The sequence below is a fragment of the Haliotis rubra genome, unplaced genomic scaffold, assembly GCF_003918875.1.
Source record: "Haliotis rubra isolate DU_JTF1 unplaced genomic scaffold, ASM391887v1 Scf68, whole genome shotgun sequence".
Taxonomy (NCBI): domain Eukaryota; kingdom Metazoa; phylum Mollusca; class Gastropoda; order Lepetellida; family Haliotidae; genus Haliotis; species Haliotis rubra.
Window position 1 is genome coordinate 71,827 of NW_025767390.1, and position 26,367 is coordinate 98,193.

The window sequence follows — 26,367 nt, forward strand, 5'->3', positions numbered from 1 at the left end:
CGGATTAACATAATTACCCTTAATTGGTACAGCTACTTCTCCCAGTTTTGACAGTGGTTAATATGCTCCATTTTGTTAGTCCCAGTTTTCACTGCGAAACCTCACACCTTAACAGATCAGTGACCAAGGCGCTATCAAAAATGGGATGCAACCTCTTAAACTACTTTAATTCACTGAATGGACACCACCACCGTTGTCAAATCTTGTGCGAAATAAAAGTCAAAATGTTCTTAACACAAGGAATAATCTCGTCAATATAGATTCATCCTCTACAGCCTTAAATAATTGAAAAGCGACCAAATATTATTTCCTCTGATTGTGATTATACATATTCTAAGAAACGTTTTGGTTTGAATTTTTTTCATTTACCTTTGAATATACTAATTATGAACGCACGGGTGCTTGTAATAACAGCTTCGTCGAATCTGTGTATTGTCAGACATTATTTTTTTATTTTTCTGACAGACATTCTCATAAACATTTCGAATTGAATTGACTTAATGTTCGTGCAAATGCATAAATAACGAACACACCGACGCTCGTAATAATTACTTTAGATTTGACAATGTTATGCGTTGTCAGGCACATTTCTTGGTGACATTCTTTTACAGGGCTCAGTGTCACAAAACACCGGTTCGTTATCGCCAATGTGTTCCCGGTAAATTGCACCACAACCTTGTGACCGAGCGATACGGAGGAGGGATGTTTTGACTGTGGCCCACATCGAGTGTGTTCACACAGTACAATGGTCCATAAACCGTCAATCGCAGTCCACTTTCAAACAAGACGTGATCAACAATGAGGAAATCTCCATCTCAGCAGGTACGATAACGTGTGTGTTTCGTGTGACGAACCACATGTACCATACAATCTTCGAAGTTGGTAATTGTCGAAACATGCTCGGACCTTTTCGGAATCGTATTGAGAGAAAAACGGACTGGCTTAAGCTTAGCTGACAGGGCGTTTTTGTTGTATTTTGCGTAATTTTATGAAGTCTTTATTTATAATTAGAAAGTGTTACGCTGGTGTTTACAAAACGAAAGTAAGGTTACTATTCTCACGCATTTGGTTTGAAAGTAACTTTAAAATAAATACGGTTAAAGGTACTTAAGCAGGCAGGATTTTTGTCTTGGATTTTGCTCACTTATATCAAGTCTCATATTTATTGTGTATTTATATCAAGTCTCATATTTATTGTGTATTTATATCAAGTCTCATATTTATTGTGTATTTATATCAAGTCTCATATTTATTGTGTATTTATATCAAGTCTCATATTTATTGTGTATATTTATCAAGTCTCATATTTATCGTGTATTTATATCAAGTCTCATATTTACTGTGCATTTATATCAAGTCTCATATTTATCGTGTATTTATATCAAGTCTCATATTTATCGTGTATTTATATCAAGTCTCATATTTATTGAGTATTTATATCAAGTCTCATATTTATTGAGTATTTATATCAAGTTTCATATTTATTGTGTATTTATACCAAGTCTCATATTTATTATTAGAAAAAACTAAAATGGTACTTACAATGCGAGAATAACATTTTTGTTTTAAAGACCATGAAATTAACCCAGTAAACATTCAAGTTAATTCCTTTGTGGTAATGAGAGAAATGATGATGATTTTATGGAGAAGCACAATGTACAATGTCTCTCTCTCTCTCTCTCTCTCTCTCTCTCTCTCTCTCTCTCTCTCTCTCTCTCTCTCTCTCTCTCTCTCTCTCTCTCTCTCTCTCTCTCTCTCTCTCTCTCTCTCTCTCTCTCTCTCTCTCTCTCTCTCTCTCACTCACTCACACACTCTCTCTCTCACTCACACACACACACACACACACACACACACCGTGCCATAAAATATGTACGGTCCCTTCATACTTCCAGTTTGTTTCTTTTTAGTTGTCCTTTATGGAGGTACCAGGCGCTCTTCTATTCTCAATTCAGTTTATGTCTCAAATATATCAGTAAAACATTCATCATATACATATACCCCTACCTGTTTCGCTACCACCCGGTGTCATCTCAGGAATTTCAGTGGTCAATTCATATCATTTTCACAGCTGTTTTGACGAAGGGAATCCGTTTCTGTGATAGTCAAAACTGGGTGTTCGTTTGCACTGACGTCTTCTATGGGACCAAGCTGAAACCACACTGTCAAATAAAATGAACAAACCAAAATGATATAATCTGACGTTATACTACCGTGTATTGATGCATTACTTGAGATGATAGTTTGCTTTAACCAGACTAAGATAACGATTTTGGTATTCTCCTCCAGATACAATGTTTCTGAGTGGTATTTTCTGCTCTGAAGTGGGAAGAAATTACATCTTATGATTAAAATACCAGTTTTGACACCACAGTCCTTCGTTGGATCGTTTGGTTGGTTATATACATGCATTAGATATTTGCCGATTATTTTTGATAATTTCTGGAAATGCTAAACATCCTCTTAGCTTGGGCGTGTGCGTTTGGTTTTAGACCGCACTCAGCAATATTTCAGCTGTATGGCGACGGCCTGTGAATTATCGTGTCTAGACCAGACAATCCAGTGATCAACATCATAAGCATTGATCTATGCAGTTGTCATATGAGTGAGTGGGTGAGTTTAGAGTTTTACGCCGCACTCAGCAATATTCCAACTATATGGCGGCGGTCTTTAAATAATCGAGTCTGGACCAGACAATCCAGTGATCAACAGCATGAGCATCGATAGTTGTCATATGAATGATGACTTGTGTAGTTCCTACGACATGTACCTAATAATATAGTGATTGACATAATGAGCATCGATCCACACAACTGGTAAACGATGACAGGCCAAGTAAGACAGCGAGTCTGACCACCCGATCCCGTTAGTTCCTTCTTGCTAAGCATGGGGTACTGAAGATCAGTTCTAACCCGGATCTTCACGGGTCTCCTGCGTTGGAAGGTAATCCGAGTAGGTGTAGCCCTGTGTGGTCAACTTTGTGATTATATTTTGTTGATCGCAGGATCTCAAGTGCCCGGAGGAGGATGCATCTCCACTATCTCGCTTCTTCTTCTTGTGGGTTGGAAGGTAGGTTTGGTATTGTTTTCTCAGAAATAATATTAATCCAGCTATTTGAAGCCTGTATGTGAAAATAAATCCTGACAAAAATAGGATTGATACTAGGAGCATTGATCCATGTTGTTTATTATAATAAACAAGCATCCTTCGCCAAAATATATTGTTTACTGATAACTACTGTTATCATACATATACTCTTTACCTCTGTCGCGAACACCTGATGTTATACCAGGATTTTCAGTGAGTGAGTGAGTTTAGTTTTACGCGGCACTCAGCAATATTCCAGCTATATGGCGGCGGTCTGTAAAGAATCAAGTCTAGACCACCAGACAGTCCAGTGATCAACAGCAGGAGAAGCGATCTGCACAATTGGGTACCGATGACATGTGTCAACCAAGTCAGTGAGCCTGACCACCCGATCTCGTTAGCCGCCTCTTACGACAAGCATGGGTTACTGAAGGTTCATTCTAACCCGGACCTTCACAGGTTCTCTCTCACTCTCTCTCTCACACACACACACACACACACACACACACACACACACACACACACACACACACACACACACACACAGACACACACACACAGAGAGACACAGAGAGAGAGAGAGACACACATAGAGACACAACAGACAGACACAGACACACAGACACACACACACACACACACACACACACACACACACACACACACACCTGTTATGACGTTTACACCAAATGGAAACCGATTCTGGTGATTGTCAAGACAGGGTATTCGTTTGCACTGTAACCACACTGTCAAATGAAATGTACGAACCAACATGATATAATCTGTTGATACACTACCCTGTATTGATGCATTACTTGAGATGATACTTTGCTTTAACCAGACTAAGATAAAAGATTATGGTTTTCTCCTCCAGATACTATGTATCTGAGTGATAATTTCTGCTTTACGCCAAATGGAATCTATTCTTTTCCTAACAAATCCCAGAAAAATAATGCTTTTCCTCCTAGTTTACCCAAAGTAATAATATGTCAAGTAAACGTCAGTAAACAAAATATATGTCAGCACAAATGTACTATTCGGATAGACTGAGACATATAGGGTATTTACTGCTAGTACTAATCCTTGAGCTCAATATTTCTTGTACAGCTTGATACAAAAGGCCAACCAGCAGCCCCTTTCGGAGCATGACGTATGGGATCTGAACGTCAGGGACAAGACAGGAACTGTGGCCCCAGTCTTCGACAGTACTTGGGAGGGGAACTCCCCCAGACACTTCATCAGGTACATTCATGTACTATTTGCCTGTGATCATTACCAACTGGATTGTACGAATTAAAGGACAACACACAGACACACAAAGACACACACTCACTCTCAGAGAGAGGGGGAGAGTGAGAGACCCATGCACGCACGCACACGCACATACACACGCACGCATACACACACACACACACACACACACACACGTGTTGGGAATTGGTTGAAATCTCACACTTGATAATTGGTTCAATACCAACGACCAATCATCGAAACAAAATTGGTTAGCGTCATTTTTTAGATTTTCCTTTTCAGGTTGTAGTTGCAGATAGGTATATAAAGAAAAAAACTTTTGGTTCTCTCTTTTTTTTTTTTAGAAACTGCACAAATTACATTTGCAGATTTCACATCCAGTGTAAAATGATTCAGTTCCAGTGTAACATTAACTTCCCAGATTCTTCAAGAAATATTCAGTCATGACTTTTCAGAAAGTGAAGTGAGTTTTCTTAGAAATAAACACGTTTTCAGGCCCTGACAACGTCTTAGATATGTTCCATTATCAAGTATTTCAAACTCTATTACAGCGGTTCCAAAATCGTTTGTGTTCGATTATGAGCAAATGTGATTGATTGCTTGGTCGTTTGGCCACTGCGACCAATCTTCGATTATTTCAATTAATCGGAACACCACTAACACACACACACTATCATCCGTAGCCGAGTTGATGTTTCATTTTATGTGGCGGTGTCAGGACAAAGATTAATGCAGGTCATCGTTCCATACTACAGTACCTTTTTCAGAATCACAAATGGACCTTCTAGTTATATCCTGATATGTTTGTTCTTGGTTCTTGTTATGCCAAAGTTAGAGTATCATCCAACAATTCTGCTAAACACTGATGCATGTTTTAAAGCTACCATGGCAGAAATACACTTGTTTCACAACTCACTTCAGAAGAGACTCCAATAACGATGTCAAGTCAACCAAGCCTGCCACCTCTTCTCTGGAAGCAAGTGTTCGACACAGAAACATCAAAGGGATGCCCCACAGCGAGGAAGATGCCAACAGAGGATCACACACCATTAATTCAAGTCAGTCTCAGACTCCTCTCCACCCAAAGCCACCACAGAACCACGGTGAAGAAGGACACACACCCGAGGGAAGACCTTCTCTACTCGCTGCCATCTTGAAGTCATTCTGGCAAGAACTTCTTCTGGCAGTTGGACTGAAACTGGTGAAGTTTGTTTCCTTATGGATATCAAGTCCGTTTTTACTTTGGTAAGAACTGTCGCAATCATTCACTCAAACATTTACATTCATAGTGGTGTAAAACATTTGTGAAACATACAACGCATAAATATAACAGAATTAACAACTAAGATAAAACACTGGTTTGATAATCAATATTTTGTTGCGTGGTGTATTCTGGATGGGTATAGTTATAGGTAAATAACATTAACTAAAAAATTGCATTAAAATAAGTAAAGTTAGGATAGGTTGGAAGGTTTTGAAATGCTGAACACACTTCATGTTATTTCTGTCTAAAATGACGCCTTTGTTTGCGTTTATATGGCATTGCTATTTTTCCTTTCGTCCAAAAAGATTTCGTTCAGTGATCGTTTCATATAATTCCCCCGCTGTGTTCCCCGTTACGTTAAGGGGGGATAGTCAAGACTGGGGATTGTATAACACTGGCGTTCTATATCTGTATGAAAGAAATCATTTGTCTTCTATCATATCCAGTCTCCTGATTGACGTCACAGCAGACCCGGACACCAGCGTCTGGGAGGGTGCGGCCCTGTCTGTCACCATGGTTACAGTCATGATAATAGGGACTATCATTGACGAACAGTCTTCATATTTGAGATACAGGAACAACATGCATATAGAATCAGCTCTCAAAAATGCAATTTTCAAAAAGGTAAGTTAATTCTTGTCTTTCGGGGTTTTTTTCCATTTGTAAATAGAATGTACTGCCGATTGTAAATACACGTACTATATTTTTACCATGTGAATGAAGCATGCATTATTGAATATCGAGGGACATTACTGATCATACTGTAAATCAATGGCATATTACCATAACGGGATTCGCTGTCGTGTGATAAGCATCATGCCCTCGCTCGTGGTTTCATGACGTGCAGGTGCGTGATTTATAACTGACCTTCTCCTGTGGTATTCCAAGTAAAGTTTCATCTCCTACAGCAAACTTGTCGTAAAATGCAACTCGTTGTCTGGTCCCGACTCCATTACATACAGACACCAGGAACATTGTTGATCTTCATTTTACAAACAACCAAACTAGTTATAATCAGCCTTTGACTAACATTACTAAACGGTATGCTACTACACTACTGTACAATACAGTGTTGTGTCTTTTAGCTAACTCTCCCTTCGAACTATTTGGTTGTCCTTCCTAACCCATTCTTGTCGAAAGTGGCGACTAACGGATGATCAGACTCGCTGACTTGATTAAAACATGGCATCTATATCGTAGCCCAATTTCGTAGGTCGATGTTCATGCTGTTTATCACTGGATTGTCTGGTCCAGACTCGATTATTCACAGACCGCCGCCATATAGCTAGAATGCTGCTGAGAACGACGTTAAAAATCAATCAATCAATCAATCAGTCAATCAATGTTATCCTTCCACAGGCAATAAATCTTCATACAAGTGCCAGGAAGCTCTATTCCATGGGCCACATGACGAACTTGGTGTCAGGGGATGTTGGGACTATTGCTAGCAAATTCTCCAACATTATCTTCATCATGTTCACACCTGTCCACATCGTTGTCATCTTCCTACAACTGTTCGCCCTCCTTGGTCCTGCAGCAGGGCTCGGTTTTCTCGTCATCCTAATCCTTGTGCCCATCAACATGCATATATCAGACAAAATCACCGAACTTTTCGCGAAGAACGCCCAAAACAAAGATGAGAAAATGAAACTCCTCAACGAGGTCTTGACTGGGATGAAGGTATTGTTTAATCTTTATGTCACTGTTTGTAACACCGTCAACATTTTGTTGAGACATCGGAAACTAGTCATTGTTTACAACACTCAAATGCAACGTTACAGTACTTTCTTAATTCATGGTATAGTGTTTTTCAAATATGATATCCTAGTGGTAGTTAAACGGATACATATAGAATTTGAAGGTATATTCGTTAACGTGTTGGTAGACGTTAGAGTAACCCCCTCTCCAACCTGCTGACTGAGAAAATATTTTGCACTTGATCATTTCAGTTTTTTTAGGTAATATCATGAGGTATTTTAACACTGAAAATGTAACCCCAGCCTCTGCTGTTCTGATCTTCTCTGATTTATAACGACATCATTCTGACCCTGTAGGTGCTGAAACTCAATGCCTGGGAGCCATGTTTCGGGGCCAAGTTGTCCGCCTGTCGGGACAGGGAGATGGATGTCCTGACACGCATGACGTATTACAGAGCCCTGCATATCTTCAGCTGGAACACTGCGCCCTATCTGGTGGGTAGGGATACTTAGGGGAGTACCACAGACACAAACTCAAAATACTATACACCACTGGCAAAATGACATTTTGAGCTGATTATCCAAAACCCAACCCCTGTTCCTCCGTTTTGACTTGGTGCAAGCAAAGACGCATAGGATTAAAGATTTGTGGTACACACATATTAACATAGTACATTCTCTTTGTGAAGAGACAATATTGTGTAACGGATACTTAGGGGAGTATCGCAGAAATATATGTGCATCGTTTCACAAGCAATGGCAACACGAACTCGCACCATTAACAAACTAACATTTTAAAACTTGGAGGGTTCTAGTTTTCTTTTCTAAAAATCCAATTGAAAACAAATGTAAATTCCTCAAATTTAATTCCTCATGATTATATGGTGAATATGAAGATTGGTAGATTGAAGTTTGAAGTTTGAAGATTTACTGAAATAACAAAACAAGGGATCAAAAGTTTCAGTACACATTGAACACACAGTAAATGACTGACATTCATTCACTGACAAAGCTACACAATTACCAAATTAACATAATGCTACCCAAATAAATAGATATAAGAATAAGTTAGAGTACATACCATTTTGTTTGACCTTCCAAATCAGTCCAGTCATTCAATCTAGTTTGTGAGACACTCTCACTGCACAGCTGCCTCTCACCTATGTGCTTCTCAGTCACCCATCTAGAGTTACCCGACTTGCCTTAGCCTAATCAACTGAATCCCCTCATAAAATCTCTCCGTTAGTTTCACACTGTCCTAACCAAAAATTCTCATTCTTACTTTTAAACATATACATGCACATTTTTATACACATATTAAATACTCAAAACGTACACACTTTGCATACAAACCCAGAACACATATTTTCTGCACTTAATACTTATACACTCACTCTTGCTACCTAAATACAAACGACCGCCTCCGTGGTGTAGTGGTTAGAGCATCCGCCCGGAGAGCGGAAGGTCGCGGGTTCGTCATACCAAAAGACCTTAAAATATGGTACTTGTTTGTCCCTGCCTGGCGCTCGGCATTAATGGGTACGACAAGGACTGGTCGGCTCAGAGTCAGTATAATGTGTCTGAGTGGGGTATTCATGATTCACTGCGGCATGGTATCTCAGTGGGCTAGCACTATAAAACCAGCTTAAGTCTGGGCTAGTACAAGCAGCCGCACATACACATACACACGCATGCACGTCGTCATATGAGCGAAGTATTCTCAAGCACGACGTAAAACCCAAATTCACCTCACCTCACCTCACCTCACCTCACCTCACCTCACCTCACCTAAATACAAACACTATACATGCATACCAATTTACATACAAACAAAAATGAACTTGTTACCTAAACACTACAAACCTGATCATTGAAAAACTCCCAGCTAGTGTTTCCACGCCCACGCGGTGTTAAAGCACTCATGTTTATGTATGTATTTTCTTTTTTGAGCTGTTGTTTCATTTGAGAAGGTGCACAAATTGTTATTTGATGCAAATGTATTTTCGTGGTCTTAAACTCGCGTTTGTGTCCCAGAAACTATTTGGGTAAATATCTTCTGGCATATCATTTTTATTTCATGTATTTGCAAAATCACATGCAAAGTAGATAAAAGTAGAAACTGACTCACTGACTCACTGACACACTGACTCACTCACTGACTCACTCACTCGCAAGCTTCTTACAAGTCTTACATACTGTTTCAGATTTCAGTGGTGATATTCACGGGGTATTTTCTCCTAAACGAAGACCCAGCCTTTACAGCCAGGACAGCATTTGCCGTCATATCTGCACTCAATTTTCTTCGTTTTGCCATTAACCAGGCCCCGGATATAATGAATGATATTAACAGTGTGAGTGAATTAGATTATCCTTCTTCAGTTGTTGTGAAACTTATATATACTTGTTGGCCTTTATAATTGGCTGCTACTGGGTTGATACCATTTTATGGTCAATATTACATTTTGCAGGAGATAATCGAGGCCAATATTTTGGGTGTTGACGTGTTGTATTGAAAAAAATTCACATCGAGCTATATGAATGTACATTTTTAAGTTACGTTGAGTAGAATTTTAGTAATAATAATAATAACAATAGCATCTTTGTCCCGCGTATACATCCATGCCTAAGCATGCTCCAAACGCACAAACAACAATCTGATTATTATTACCTTGGATAATCCAAGCTATGGCGCGCGAGAAGGTTAAATGGTTACATGACTTATCCCACCGGTTACCCATTTTCTGCTGGTGAAAAGAGGCAATTGTGACTGTCGTGCTGTGTTTTATTATTTACGTAAAGAGATTTTCCATGTATAATCATAATAATTTGGTTAATACCACTTTCTATAATCTGTTTAAATGCATATGTGTATTTGAGCGTTGTTGTTTTTTCAGATTAAACTTTCAATAAAAAGAATAGAAACATTCTTGTGTGAGAGCGATTTCCAGTCAGTCAGCGGTGGAGATCCAGAATCACACGGTAAAAACCTGGTGTACCATTTGTCTATTTGTAAAGAGGAAGGTTTATAGACATGCTAATTTATATTTTAATCGTGGAAGAATATAATGATCCAGGGGTTCACTGACAGGTGTGCTTACTCTCTTATCGTTGTTGTCATTTGTCAACCATTTGAACGAAGTCTTGTTATAATTACAGATGCAGCAATTGAAATTACAAATGGCACGTTTACCTGGGATTCCAGTACAGCACAAACGTTAAGCAAGTATGATATATTGTAAATATCGATTCGTAAAGAAAACCTTCGTGTTGTTTACCCTGTCTATATACTCGTACGCATTCATGTATGTTCAATTATGAACACAGATATTTGAATTTCTTGTCAGTATAAACCTGAGCATCCCTGAGAGCAGCCTGGTGGCCGTGGTGGGACATGTAGGGGCAGGGAAATCTTCACTTGTAGCAGCAGTCCTGGGTGAGATCCAGAAGGTTAAAGGTCATCTCAGCGTCCAAGTATGTTCACCTGTTAGTTAAATAAATTTAAGAAAGTCCTAAAGCTTCAGTACGTTCTCAATTTAAACCCCAAATGACATTTTGGTTTAATTTACCAGGTATGCATCTTGAGTTTGAGATAATTGACATGATAAAGTAATGATTATCCAATGCACAGGGTCGTGTTGCCTATGTGTCCCAACAAGCCTGGATCCAGAACGACACCTTGCAGAACAACATCTTGTTCGGGAAACCCATGGACAGTCATCAGTATAAAACAGTGATCCAGGCCTGTGCTCTGCAGCCTGACATAGATATGCTGTCTGCTGGTGATCTAACGGAGATCGGAGAAAGGGTGGGTAGTTAAGTTGTATACACTTTAAGAATGATTCTGAAGACCAAAATACATATTTTGAAATTAAATAAACGTCTGTTCAAGTCACGTATTTGTAATTTTGAGTGGTGAGCTTCTTTGTCATATTTGGGACTGATGCTATTGGTATTGCGTTAAAATCCATCCAAAGTTACCTATGCGGTTAAATTACCAAACATCCTGTTGGATGAGTAAACACTTACATGTACTGAATAGATAACTAAAATGTAAACTTTATTGTTCAAAGATTGAACACTTAGATGTGTAAGTGTTGTTTTGTTCGCTGTTAGATCTTGAAATATGTATATTTCAGCAGGATTACAAATACAGCTTTTGTCATTTGAACTTTCATTTTATTGATATTTTATGTAAATTTTGCAAATCATGAGGCTTACATGAAAATATGAATAAGACAGAAATAGTAGTATTTCGAAATGGTGGTTATTTACCAAATTATGAGAAATGGTGTTTTGATTGAAAACAACTAAAAACAGCAACGTATTATAACTATCTGGGTGTTATGTTTTCCACTAGGTTGTCATTGACAGTGTATACAAATACTCTTGTATCAACAGCCAGTAAGGCTTTACTTGTTATTAAGCAGCTTCAGCATAACGATACAAACAATCCTGCTAATATATTATTTAAATTGTTTGACTCCAAAATGAAACCAATTTTGTTGTATGGTGCAGAAGTGTGGGGATTTCAGGAAAGAAATGTTATTGATAGATTTCATATTGTTTTTGTAAATATGTTTTAGGTGTAGGTAAACATGTATCTACTAACGCAGCTTTACCTGAATATGGTAGACATGGAATTTATGTAGATTATTACTTGAAATGTGTGAAATATTGGTGTAAATTGTTAAGAATGCCTGACACTCGCTACCTCAAACAATGTTATCTTTGCATTAAGAATCTAGATTCTATTGGAAGGAACACGTGGGCTTCTTGTGTTAGGTTATTGTTGAATATGTAAGGTTATGGATATGCGTGGGTTAGGCAAGATAGTGGAGATATCTCATATGTTTTATCGTTATTCAGCAGAGATTAGAAGATTGTGGACAACAAAACATTTTTAGCAATATTAATGTTTCATCGAGACTTGTACATTATAAGTTTAATAAATCATTGTACACAGTTGAATTTTATGTATCAAATATTAATAGTAGGGGAGTAAGAAGATACTTATGTTTGTTAAGATTAAATGAGCTTCCTTTACGTTGTAATGTTAGACAAACAGAACCTTTTACTATAAATAGAATATGTAGAATGTGTAATAATAATAGTATTGACAATGAGTTTCACTTCATATTTGAATGTGATGCATACGTTTCTTTAAGAAAGAAGTATATACCAAATTGGGATTGTTTACCAAATATTTGTAAATTCCATAAATAATTGACCTCACATGATGTGAGTATTCTGATTAAATGTGCAAAGTTTATTAAGGAAGCTCTGAAATGTAAATCTGCACTAGTTGAATAGTAATACACGTATACCTGTCAATTGCCATACATATGTATATATGATTTGTATATACTTTTGTACATGGGCCGATGGCCTACAAACGGAATTAAACACTCTCTCTGGTACACCCTATTTAAATTCGTTTGGCTATGTTGCTCTCAAGAGAGTTTGAAAGAACGGAAATACATGGCGCGAGATTTTCCAAAAGTGTATCTTAAAGGCAGATACTTAGGTTGGTACATCCCTGCAGATTAGGCATAGATGGACATAATGGCACCGTATATTTAGAAGTATGTAATGATTGCTTTAAACATGGATAGAACTATTGTGAACGAACAGTGTATGACTAGCTATGTGCGGAATGACTAATCTATAAATGTAATCATTAAGCTCACAGGGGAATAGTACATCTCCGAGTGTATCTATTACATTCTTATTCTTACATATACTGAGAGAAACAAATAAAGGATCACAGGAACATTCAAGCGTTCCTTTATTATTTTCCTGTTTTCATCACCACAGCACTATTCAAAGCTGGTGATGAAAACAGGAAAATATCAAAGGAACGCTTGAATTTTCCTGTGACCCTTTATTGTTTCTCTCAGTATATTAATAGCAGAGAGTATTTCGTGTGTATTGTATCCGTTTCCTATCTTGTCACCAGGGTATCAACTTGAGTGGAGGACAGAAGCAGAGAGTGTCTCTAGCTAGAGCTGTCTACAATGATGCTGACATCTATCTGCTGGATGATCCACTCAGTGCTGTTGACAGTCACGTGGGGAAACATATATTTGAGAAAGTGATCAAAGGGATCCTTAGGAATAAAGTAAGATTATGAATACTGATTGTGATTCATGAGCATTTCACATTTAATGTGATTTAAAATCATAAATAATGCGAAGTTAAGCAATGTTTGTTTCGGAGAGAAGCAGGATGGGCGACCGGTTTCTCTGCTGAAACATTCTATGGCTTCATTCTTCCCCTATACTGAAGCATATGTTAGCAATCGGTACTCGGCTGCATGCGATGGCAGCGTAGCGGGTGGGGTATACCGAAGTGTCCGACCTTGTCATAATGTCGGGGGTCATCTCAAATAAAAAAAAAAAAATTCATCTTTAATCTTCGCAAAGACACGAGGGCCTGTGCTTCTACTGTTTTTTTTAGACTCAGGATAACAGTGTAACGAATAATACTGAGCGTAAGTTTACTTAGACTGATGCTTCTATGCACATTTAGCACATTAGAGTCCTTTACACCATCATCCCGACTGTCACTATGATACATCATTTCAGGTCGTGGTGTTGGTAACCCACAACCTGCGTTACCTGCCTGACGTTGACAACATCATCGTCATGGAGGACGGCACAGTAGCAGAGACGGGGTCGTTCCGCGACCTCCTCAACAGTGACGGTGTGTTTACACGTGTGCTGCGATCCTACATGGCGGATTATGAAGACAACCCAACATGTTTTGAAGGTGACTAGAATACAATGTCAAATTCTTAAATGGATTTATACTTGTACAGGAGAGTATATTGGTATTCAGTCACACCATATTTTTGATAACTCCTCACAGTGTTACATCTTGCTCGTAACTGAAACATATACTATCCAAAAAAAGGAAACGCATAGGCGTTTTCTATTTTTAAAAATCTATTAATTACCTGTTGTGTTCAAACAATCGTCAAAATATGTAACAAAAGTGTTGTAGCATGATTTTACACAATCGCACACGTGAAAAATCGACTTTACCTGAAAATGTTGATTTTGATGAGATTTCTTACAAGGATTAAAAACGCATCGCCACAACGCAACAAAAATCACCTTCCAGTTGAAATTGTGCAGCAAAGAGCATGCACTGTCTGACTATAAATATCCAGATTACTTTCGGAAATTGGCATTCGTTTTGAAGGAGTTGCAAGGTCAAATCACTACGCCACGTCTTGACACTGCGACACGGAACATCGCCATTGAAAGAATGCACGCTGGAGATTACCAATCTTCTGTTGCCAGGCGTCTGAATGCTAGTCTGAGCACGATATGACGGCTTGCAGCTCGTTACAACCAATCAGGTATAACAAATGACCGTCCCCGTACAGGCAGACCTCGAGTCACCACTGCAGCCCAAGATCGGTACATCCGGGTACTACATTTGCATGATCGTACTGCCACGGGTGAGAGCACAGCAGCCAGGGTGCCTGGACTTCGAACGATACCCGGTCAAACTGTACGGAACAGGTTGAGAGAGATTGGTCTAAGAGCCAGGAGACCCGACGTCGGGACCGTGCTACGTCGTCACCATCGTGCTCAATGTCTCTGTTATCTAAAATTCTCCACTTGGTTGTATAGATAGTTCCTTCTTCTAAACTGATGTAAAAATACTTGCACTAAATTCTCTTTGTGGAAGAGTTATACATCTTTGAAATAACAACATTTTCGCAAAAGATTTCTGGTCTATGCGTTTCTTTTTTGGGACAGTATACTTACCCAAATGCCATGAACCACGGCAGGCTTGATCCAAGTGCAGATCATGAACACCTTGAACTGGTTCTTGAATATACGCTTGTCACCGGAAGTCTGGTACCAGAAGGAAGCTGGATCCCAGCTATCGCAAGTTGGTACGCGCACAGGAAGCCGATAACCAGCTAGTACCTCAAGAAGCGCCTCGCGACACACACAGGCCTTACTATAATAAGCCATATTACTAAAATACCACTGACCGGTTAACCGATCTATTTGACTGTTGTAGTTACATCATTTTTCGTTTCGAGGATGACATGTTTTTCAAGATTTATATACATTCGGATAACAACCGCATGAGATTTATGTAAGGTGGTGACATTTCGCCATAGACGTTGATCAAATGCTCTAAGTTATTTTAAATTTCCATTGCAGATTTTGAATCAGAAGATATCAATCTAGATTCAGACCTAAAATCAAAGTTGAGAAGATTGGACAGGTGGGTAATATGGGTACATAGGTGATTTACGGTTAGAGTCTTCATCAAGTGTTTAATTTGTCATTGATCAAATGTATTACATGACGTGTCCATTGTCACCATGATTCAAATGTACATCCACCAGAATCAACACCCCACAGCCCACCCTCCCCAGCGTCCCTTTCCTGTGTGTGATATGTTCTGTTTGTGTGTTTTCCTTTCAAGCACAGGGTCATCTGAAAACCAACAGTTCAGACGCCAGGCGTCCAAGGTGTCCAGACAGAACTCAAGCCATCTGTCAACCTCGTCTGAAGACAAACCAGAGACTGAAGGTCGTTATGTTAAGGAGGAAGAAGTCTCGGACCCAGATGCCAAGGTGTGTCCTGCACACTTACATCAGAAAATTGTTTTTTCTTTAAAGCCCACGTAGCTATTAATACACGATGGTCTGCCATCAACCAAGTCACCGAGTCTCACGTAGTCGCATCTTACGAAAAAGAATTCCTTGGAAGGTAAATGCATTTGGATATTATACTGCGACACATAATTTACTGGATTGGTACGAATCTTAAATAGCATCATTCATTACACATGGCATGAACATATACAATCGTTGACTTTACATGAGCTAAAAACCTGTTTCTGTAACTTTTTAACATAGCTATAGCGTTAAAAACAGGTCCAACAATTAATTTTTTAACTGTTATATAGCTACAATGTTAGATTTGGTAATTAAATTATATACCATAAACTGTCAGCTTGGATTAAATATGCGGTTCTGTCCTGAGACCACTTCTCAGCAAGTGGCGGAAAAACTGCATCATGTAATAAACCGATTTGTTCCTTTGTAGGAAAAGTGGTCAATGCTTCTCAAGTACATCTCCGCTTACGGCGAGTGGAACTTGCTGTTTCTTCTGGTGTTTTATGCCATGTACTACATCACATGGGTGGGGGCCAACCTGATGCTGGTCAAGTGGACAAATGACCCACGTCTCCAACACGTCAACGACAGTAACACCAGTGACGTTGTATGGAAGACAAACATGATCTACTTCAGCATCTACAGCTCTCTAGGAGTTGCATTGTGTAAGTAGACTGTTTGCGAGTAATTTGGAATACGTTGCTCCAGTTCCAGGCATTTAAATAAGGGTAACTGGAAATGGACTAGGGTCTTTATACGCTTGTGGAGATTGAACACGGAGCCTTCGGCGTGATGAGCGAAAGCTTTAACCACAAGACTACCCATTTATACTGTGAGAGGTATAACCTAAAATTTAACTCAGCAAGAGTTTTTGTATGACACAATTTGTATTGCAGCGGTCAATTTCTTGTTACCATAAATGGTTGATCTAAATAAAAGTGACGTGAGCACTGTCTGCAGGATATTCTTTCTTGACTAATGCAGTTGATAAGAACAGTTTCGGAACAGACCAAAGAAGAGAGTGCAAAGGCTCTATGTGCACATTGTTGCAGTCAGTAGAATTCCGTAACTATTATAGTAGGCCCGAGTACACCCCACCCCCAGCCCGCCCCTTCCCAAATGCACACACAAACTAACATCCATTCTAAAACATTCATAATCTGTTTCCTAAAGGAATGTGGCAAAGTCTGATATCGCCATCACTTCGGACTTTATCACCTCATTGCCTTGAAATAAAGTACAAAACGTCAATAGGCGCTCACCCTCCGTCGACCTTTCCTCTAATCAACCGCCCCACCCCACCACCTTCCTCTCCCAAACCCCGCCCTCCTCCCCCTTTAAAGGATATTTGATGTTAGATGGTCGACAGTCTGACACAAACATTTCAGGCTGACTCACATATTACCCTTCACACTTCAGCCGTGTTTATTCTTCTCTACTCCTACATGATGTCTCGTGGCGTCGTGCGTGCCTCCAAAGAACTCCACAGCAAGATGCTGACGAATATTCTCAAGTCACCGATGGAATTCTTCGACACAACTCCAGTTGGAAGAATAACCAATCGTTTCTCCCACGACATGAAGGTCATAGACGACGAGATGCCAATGTGTATGGAGTACTGGCTTGACGGCGTTGTCAACGTTGTGACGTCAATGCTCGTTGTGGTGTACAGCACGCCACAGACGGTGTTAGTGCTCATCCCTGTCTTGTACGTCTACAGAACATTACATGTATGTATGCTGCAATGAATTCTAAACTTTTAAAACTTTGATTTTATTGGAAGTATCAATTTTTATCTTCCATGCATCTCAAAGATTTCCTTTTATCCTTTGTAATCGGATCGTCATTTTTACCTTAATGGGGAAAAGAAGATATCCTAATCCCATCAGCATCATAACAACGACTTATATATTGGGTGTGTAAGTATAACGTCACTTTGAACAGGAATCAGTCGTGGATTGACCGTAAAGAGGGGACGGAAGCACACAGTGAATCAGTCGTGGATTGACCGTTAATAGGGGACGGAAGCACACAGCGAATCAGTTGTGGATTAACCGTAAATGGGGGACGGAAGCACACAGTGAATCAGTCGTGGATTGACCGTAAATAGGGGACGGAAGCACACAGTGAATATGTCGTGTATTGACCGTAAATAGGGGACGGAAGCACACAGTGAATACCACTTTCGTGAATCCCATGAGTATATGTACATGTATCTGAGATTCAAACCAACGGGGACGGTGGGGTAGCCTAGTGGTTAATGCGTTGGCTCGTCACGCCGAAGACCCGGGTTCGAATCCCCACATGGGTAGAACGTGTGAAGCCCATTTCTGGTGTCCCCCGCCGTGATGTTGCTGGAATATTGCTAAAAGCGGCGTAAAACCAAACTCAGTCAGTCAGTCAGTCAAACCAACGATGAGTGGCTTATGCACCGGCTTCCGTACAATGTGCTTGCTGTTACTATCACTCTGTAACGTTGACCGATAATAGTTGTGGTGGTAATGCCTGTTAAAGACCTCCGAAAACGTATCCGAGTCAAGAATACTTGTTGTCAGCATTGTATTCCTTTAGTTCTTCCCAAAGGTTTCTAAATTTGACATGTCCATAATTCATTTCTCCTTTTCTTGTTTCAGACATAAGAATATTGAGGTGATGATTATGACATTATTCATCCTACTGTTGACAGCTCCTAGCCATTATTATGTCTCCCCACGAAGGGTCGGGAGATATCTTGTTTTTGGTTGAGTTTCCGTCGGCGTCTGCGTTCCCATTGTTTCCGGAGCATAACTCTAAAACTATTAGAACAATCTTCACCACATTTGTTATATGTGCCTCTGGGGGTTTTGAACTTTTTTTCAATTGTTTTTTCTGTTTCCATGGCAACAATTTAGATTTTGTCTTTTTGAAAAGTAGGGTTTGTGTTCGGAGTATAACCCTAAAACCACTTCACCCATCTTCACCAAATTTGTTATACTTAATACCAATTATTAGTATCTTACAAGCATGAACCATATACATGTACTTCTATAAAACATGTATAATATGTATTTTCATACTTAGAGATTTTGAAATTGAAGGAATCAAATGAAGTGTCTGAGGTCTCAACGTTGATTTGGGGGAATGGGGAGACATCTGTTTTGACGAGTAAAAACACTTTCTAGTTAGATCCTTGTTTTTTTTCATAAAAGGAGTGGCTGGCTATTAACACTCATAGTTTAAATTCACTTACAGAATTGTTTCAACACTGCTAAAAACCGACTCAGTAGATTATCAGTGAAGGCAAAGTCTCCGATGGAGAGCCACTTCACTGAATCCGTAATGGGTTCAGAGATCATCCGTGCCTTTGGTGACCAACAGAGGTTTGCTGGGAAGATGCAAGATACCATTGATCATTATCACAAAATGAGAATGTGTGGGAGAGTCGCTTTCAGGTAGGTCAGAAAATTGTTTTCAGCCAGTGCTTCAAAAGTCAAAAGATTCCTTATCAGTTTCCGAAAGATTGTGACAAACGTATAAGATCACTCTGTATCACGTAGGATTTTCTCACTTCATTGCCTTAAATAAAGTTCAAAACGTCAATAGGTGCTGACCCTCAGCCATTATTTCCTCTAATCATAGATCCAGTTCTTCCACAGTTGGAAAATCTGATCATGTTTTTCAAATATATATGGTATTTGTTGTGTAGATGGATTGGGATCCAGATGATTGGTGTTGGCAATGCAGTGTGTGGAGCCTCCTGTCTCCTGAGGAGTTTCACGAAAGGATCAGCATCAGCAGCCCTGATGGGTCTGGGAAGTACATTCTCATTACAGGTAGTACAGAACACTCCCTCTCCAAACCCTAAACCCAACACCTATCGTAAAAGCACACATCCATACACACAAACATGTTATGGGGTCGCATAAAAATATTTGTTATAACTGAAGAAAAAAGTCACCGAAATTCATTAGTGTTTCCGACATTTGAAAATGTTACCTGTATTAAATGTTATGTTTTTTTCAGTTGCAAGGGGATATGAAATGGCTAATGACCTTACAGAGCGACCTGGAAACCAATTTGATATCCATGGAGAGAATAGCACAGTACATCCACAATCCGAATGAGGTGGGTCCAGTCACTTCTGGTGTTCAGAATCTATAAAAGCTTACATAGAAACAATTTCAGTGGCAATCCTAGACAAGTATTATGTTATTAAGATATATCTTAATGCTATTTCGTCAAGAATTTACCTGCGGACAGCCATTGAAATCTGTCATTATCAGTGATACTAAAGTGAAGGGTACTTCAATTCCGTTTTTGCAGGCATCATGGAGGAAGGACTCTTCTCAGCTTCCACGGAACTGGCCAGCAAGAGGTAGAGTGGAGTTTCACAACTACAGTCTCCGATACCGTCAGGACACGGGCCTGGTGCTGAGGAACATCTCATTTACTGTACATGGAGGGGAGAAGGTAGGTGGAATGTCTCATTTACTGTACACGGAGGGGAGAAGGTAGGTGGAATGTCTCATTTACTGTACACGGAGGGGAGAAGGTAGGTGGAATGTCTCATTTACTGTACACGGAGGGGAGAAGGTAGGTGGAATGTCTCATTTACTGTACACGGAGGGGAGAAGGTAGGTGGAATGTCTCATTCACTGTACTCGGAGGGGAAATGGTAGGTGGAATGTCTCATTTACTGTACACGTAGGGGAAAGGGCAGGTGGAATGTCATATTTACTGTGCATAGGAAAACGAGAGGAAGGTGGATTATCACATTTGCTTTAGATGGAGGGGCACGTGCAGACTTTGCTTATTGTCCTTCTTGAACAACGGAATATTGGATGAAAAAACAACACTTACACATCATATTGAAATATCTCAATAAAAACGACAAAACCCTTTCCACACCCGTAAGGAACCTCTGCTAAAAGCAGAGTCGATTAATAATTCTGACTATATAATGAGTATGTGTTTGTTTAACGGGTCATTATACAGTATTACAACTGTTCGAAGCGGTCTGAAAATACTCTCGACCAGACAATCCAGTGATTGACATCATGAGGCACTATGGATTTACGTTTACCTTGATGTCACTTTTTCTTCCCATTTGCATACTATTGCATCATTGTCATCTGTGTCTCTGTCCAGATCGGTGTTGTCGGCAGGACAGGTGCGGGTAAATCCTCCCTGATGCTCTCCCTTTTCCGCTTGGTGGAGCCAGCAGAGGGCGCTATTGTGATAGACGGAGTAGATATTGCTGACATAGGACTTCATGATGTCAGAGAGAAACTGGCTATCATACCACAGGTAGTTATATATCATAAACTGATTTCACCATGGTATGAATATACAACACTCGGTGGTTTCTCTGCAATTTCTCTATCTATTGATTTGAATATATGTATACAAGTGGGTTTTTTTATGTTATCTTCTTGTAGGACCCTGTGTTGTTCACGGGTCCGTTGAGGATGAATCTTGACCCCCAGGACTTGTACACAGACCAGGACATATGGGAGGCTTTGGACCACACCCACATCCGCCAGTTTGTGGAGTCCTTGCCTGGCCTATTGCAGAGTGACTGTGGAGAGGGCGGAAACAACTTCAGGTAGGTGTCAAGGTTTGGGGTGGGAGGTAGTTAACATTCTGATTAGATCCCATTCGTACCCAGTCTTCATAAGGGCACATGGATGTGCAGATTAGTGTCACTTGCCAACGACCTTTGCTAGTACTCCCTGACTCGCCATTACCATATATGGAAGTGTATAGGATGGGAACACGGCGGTAGTATTGTCACCGAAATTGACTTTGACGTTCGTCAACCGGTCATGTCACCACTGCCAATATAAAGGGAATTGTGATCATCCATGAACCATTTATGGCAATGAGTGAGTGAGTTTGGTTTTACGCCGCTTTTAGCAATATTGAGTCGACTGTTAACAACTGTTGTAATCATCTCGTAATAAATCTTTTTAACGATTTACAAAGGCTACGAGCAGGTTACACAATGCAAGGGGACGAAAATAATTGGAGGGACGTCTGACTTCTCTTCTGTTTTGAAACTTCTTATGCTTCTTCTCGTGCATTTAAGCTTTGATTTCAACGGTTTACAAAGAATTCAATCTTTTGTACACAACGAATGCCAATTTGAATCTTTCCAATTCGTCCTGATTTGCCTCTGGTCACACTACGTTTTACAGTTTTGATGCTATTTGAATCATAATGTGTTGTTCACAGTGTCGGACAACGTCAACTTTTCTGTATGACCAGAACACTCTTGAAGAAGTCCAACATTCTTGTTCTGGACGAAGCTACAGCTGCTGTTGACATGGAAACAGATGACCTGATCCAGCAGACCATCAGGTCAGAGTTCAAGGACTGCACCGTGCTGACCATCGCCCACAGACTCAACACCATCATGGACTACGACAGGTGAGGATGAAGAAATAGATATTGTTGAATGTGGTGAGAATAGTATGAACATATGTAAGTACCCGTGAAGATAACTGCTCTCTGAGATTACACAGCATGCTGGTTAGTAGGTAGATATATAAGCGTGCGATTCAGTTGTAAGGTTTGTCGTTTGTGAGTTATAATAAAAACAGGCGACAACTAGATCTTCGAATGCAGCAGACTATATAGCCTTTGTTTTTTGCCAAATGTATTCTGACTACCAAGTTGATGAATTATCAAGGTATTGAGTTCGGTCGAGTTAGTTGAAATGGAGTTTTAGGCTGCGTTCAGGATTGTTATTGTTTAAGCAACGTGCAAGCACTTCAGTGTGCGACTACTTGCACTAATCTGGACAAAAATATTGATATAGTGCCAGCATATGACATTCACCGTTTATAGTGCAGTGAATGAGGTCCGAGTTTGAAGTTGATCTTTACACGCCGTACTAAAGCATGAAACTGTGCAAAGTTCTGGGGAATATCACAATAAAAATATTTTTGGGGTGTCATGGATTTCCAATTCTCTGGATTATAGCTGAAAACTTTACACAGTGCTTGGGAATATCATGATAAAACTTATTTTTGATGTGTGTCCAATTTGTTTCGCCCATTTTCCGAAAAAAAAGATGGCGTCCAGGATGGCCGCCAAAAATCAACGATTTGCAATTCTAACACTATACGAGTGAGTGAGTGAGTGAGTGAGTGAGTTTAGTTCCAGCTATATGGCGGCGGTCTGTAAATAATCGAGTCTGGACCAGACAATCCAGTGATAAACAGCATGAGCATCGATCTGCGCAATTGGGAACCGATGACATGTGTCAACCAAGTCAGCGAGCCTGACCACCCGATCCCGTTAGTCGCCTTTTACGACAAGCATAGTCGCCTTTTGTGGCAAGCATGGGTTGCTGAAGACCTATTCTACCCCTGATCTTCACAGGTCTAACACTACATGACTTTCCCCCGCTGAATTATGGCAAAAAAACTTACACAGTGCTAGGGAATATCATGATAAAACATATTTTTGGGGTGTGCCCGATTTTTTGGGCCCATTTTCCGAGAAACATAAATACCCCACTCGGACATATCGTGAAACACAGAGCCGCCCAGTCCCTGTTTTGTCCCCTTAATGCCAAGTACGTAGTAAATTACAATAAAGTCTATTATTGTCTGTTGGTATTGCACAACCAGAGAATCGAATCCCCGACAGTATGCTCTCTGGACAGGCGCTCCATCCATGTCATCACTAAGAATAAACTGAGTGGTAGAAATATGCAACTTTCGAAATTTATCTTTCAGGATCCTGGTCCTTGACAACGGCTGTGTGTGTGAGTTTGACACACCCTCCTCCCTGCTACAACAGCCCGACAGCATCTTCTACAACATGGCCAAAGCTGCTCGCTTGACCTCATAGAATTCAGAGATTTTTCAGAATTATATATGTATATTTTTGCAAACAATACCGTTAATCTGCCAGTGTTTGACACGTTAGTTCTTACAGCATTCCATAAATTATCTCCGGCTATGTGATTTATTGTATATAAATACTTTTAAAAAGGAAATTCATTTTGACATGATTTTATTCCTGATTTTTAATTCTGGTCGCTGCAAATTGAAAATCTTAAAGGCACAGTGTAACGTTTCATTAATTCATTCGAACTTTTTATTCAATATTGTAATCTAAATACGTAATTTATTTGCTAAATAAATAATATGATAGCTTCCCCGAGGGCTGATAATTACTATTATTGAGAGAAATGCATTATATATTTTTAGAGAAGTTTGGTGTGATATAGTGCCTTTAACATAAGTTGAGGGCTCGTCCTAGTTTTGTTGTAAATTCTTAGTCTTGTAGCACAAATAATAACCAGAGCTGATATTATAATTATAAGTGTGTAATTACAATCTACCATCGTCGCTTTGCTGGATATTAATGAAATGAATATATGTTATGCTTTTATGTAGAGTGTTCGGCTAAAATGCCTTGAGTCTCCAAATGAAGAGGAAATAAGGGTTTTGTAGGAATCAGAAGTGAAACAACATTCAGACATGTTGGCTTTGCTTAGTGCTGAGACTTCTTGCTAAACTATCGATGATAAACTTATGTTTCTCTGAGCAGAGTCTCATGTAACATGTACGTTTAGTTTCGTATACTCTTTGATTGATTAAGGAGGTTTGGGTGAATTAGTGTATGTGTCGATGTTGGTTGCCATATGTTGACTATGTTTAATAAAATGCATCAAAGTTTATCTTTCATACAAAGCGTCAAGAGAAAAGGTGTGCACACACAATATCCTCAGAAGTCATGTACTGAATCAGAGTTGAAATAAGACGTGAATATGCAGCGTGAATGTGTTTGCTTAACATGTATCGCCAGAAATTATAATACCTATATTGATTAAAATAATGTGATACATTAACATATTTGTTATGTATTTTATCATCAATATTAGCCGACCATTAACTGACTTAGTTGACATATGTCATCGTATCCCAATTGCGTAGATCAATGCTCATGATGTTGACCACTGAAATGTCGACTATTTACAGAACGCCGCCATATATAGGTCCGTCTCCTATTCTCGCGGTAAACACGTTTTCTGCCGAAATCAATCGCCGATGCGCGGCACTTAGCGGTTGTTTACATCACCGACTGGTAACTAGGAAGTGGCCCAAGTCTGTGAGTGATCAAAATCTTGCAGTGTCACGAATATTGGGGAGTTTATACCAACTTGGACATATCATTACTTTTTCTCGCCCTTCCCGGCATGATTGCTCTTACATACACTCAATAACGTTAATTCCTGGTAATACCGCGAGAATGGGAGAAGCCTCGTTTCGTCAGTGGCGGATGGCATTGTTTATCACTGGGCTCACGAGTGGTAATTAACCTGATGGATCTGGCAGCTGATAGATATAGATGTTAGAGGAGAAGGCCCTTCATTTAAAAACAACAAGCATGAATACGATAAGAATTGTTTGTGTTATTTTTTCAGCCGATATCTGTAAGTACCGCGAGAATAGGAAACGCCTTCCTACTAGTATATGGAATATTGCTGAGTGCGTCAAACAACAAACAAACAAAGCGGAACCTAAATGTTACATTTAGATGCTTAAGCATCTTAGTTAGATTGAATAGATTGCAATATGTTGATTAGACTTCAGGAATAGTATTTTGATACCATGCAAACATATTTTAGTCTGTACAGCAAGTGTATAGAAACCTTCAAATCAATAATAATTAAAAAAAGAGTCAATATTTGATTTTGGGCTTCAATAATTAAATAAAGTGCTAAAATGATCTAAACTAATCTATCCAATCCTGGCTCAGAAAACAGCCAATGCGGTCATTTTGATTTTTTTCTCAAATTCAAGCAACAAGTCCATTTTCAAAATCATCTCAAAATCTGTAAAAGCAGAACGTATCTCATAAGATGGTTGTTGTAAGTCTACATTTTGTGTTGTTTGGGGCTGTATTTTGCGCTATTAGCAAATAGCGGCTATTATTTGGCACATATTTTGTAACACACTTCATGGGGCCCGTTCGACAATACTGAATATCCTTGTTGGTGCCTAAGGTAGTGTGTGAGTGAGTGAGTTTAGATTTTTCGCTGCCTTAGCAATATTCCAGCAATATTACGGCGGGGGACACCAGCAATAGTTTTCACATATTGTACCCATATGAAAAGTTGAACCCGGGTCTTCGGCGTGACGAGCGAACGCTTTAACCACTAGGCTACCCCACCGCCCCGGTGCCTAAGTGTGTTATCGGTCTTAATAACAATATGACATCCTAATAATGAAAAGATGATGAAAAAAAATATGAAAATATCAATAAGGGGTATGAAACAAATAATATGTGAATGTAGTAAAAGACTATCTTAGGAAATCGGCATACTGCTACACTTCCTTTACTGAATAACCACAACTAGGCATAGGGGTTCCTTGTTAATGCTGTGACATAGCTGAAATTACTGATGGAATGAGTAAACAACG

The 26,367-nt window shown here is 39.5% G+C and overlaps 1 protein-coding gene across 1 annotated transcript; it reads left to right on the forward strand.

Moving 5' to 3' along the window:
• Positions 1–648: 648 nt before the first annotated feature.
• On the forward strand, positions 649–24,791 carry LOC124258045 (multidrug resistance-associated protein 1-like). Its single transcript, XM_046692119.1, has 26 exons — positions 649–822; positions 3,002–3,066; positions 4,192–4,326; positions 5,257–5,580; positions 6,046–6,223; positions 6,959–7,279; positions 7,654–7,791; positions 9,501–9,647; positions 10,191–10,275; positions 10,453–10,519; positions 10,641–10,767; positions 10,925–11,101; positions 13,253–13,414; positions 13,881–14,064; positions 15,483–15,546; positions 15,751–15,901; positions 16,377–16,611; positions 17,366–17,676; positions 19,178–19,377; positions 19,632–19,758; positions 19,949–20,050; positions 20,249–20,395; positions 21,074–21,232; positions 21,364–21,530; positions 22,160–22,354; positions 23,671–24,791. Exons 1-26 carry the CDS (start codon positions 799–801, stop codon positions 23,783–23,785), a joined length of 4,107 nt encoding a protein of 1,368 aa, XP_046548075.1. The 5' UTR covers positions 649–798; the 3' UTR covers positions 23,786–24,791.
• The last annotated feature ends 1,576 nt before the right edge of the window (positions 24,792–26,367 follow it).

What these genes read in the sequence shown, in the direction of transcription:
- LOC124258045 (XM_046692119.1), top strand. Translation starts at nt 799, where the DNA reads ATGAGGAAATCTCCATCTCAGCAG. An exon ending in TGGAGATCCAGAATCACACG is followed by an intron (nt 10,276 to 10,452) that starts GTAAAAACCTGG and finishes TTATAATTACAG; the next exon opens with ATGCAGCAATTGAAATTACA. An exon ending in ACCATCATGGACTACGACAG is followed by an intron (nt 22,355 to 23,670) that starts GTGAGGATGAAG and finishes TTTATCTTTCAG; the next exon opens with GATCCTGGTCCTTGACAACG.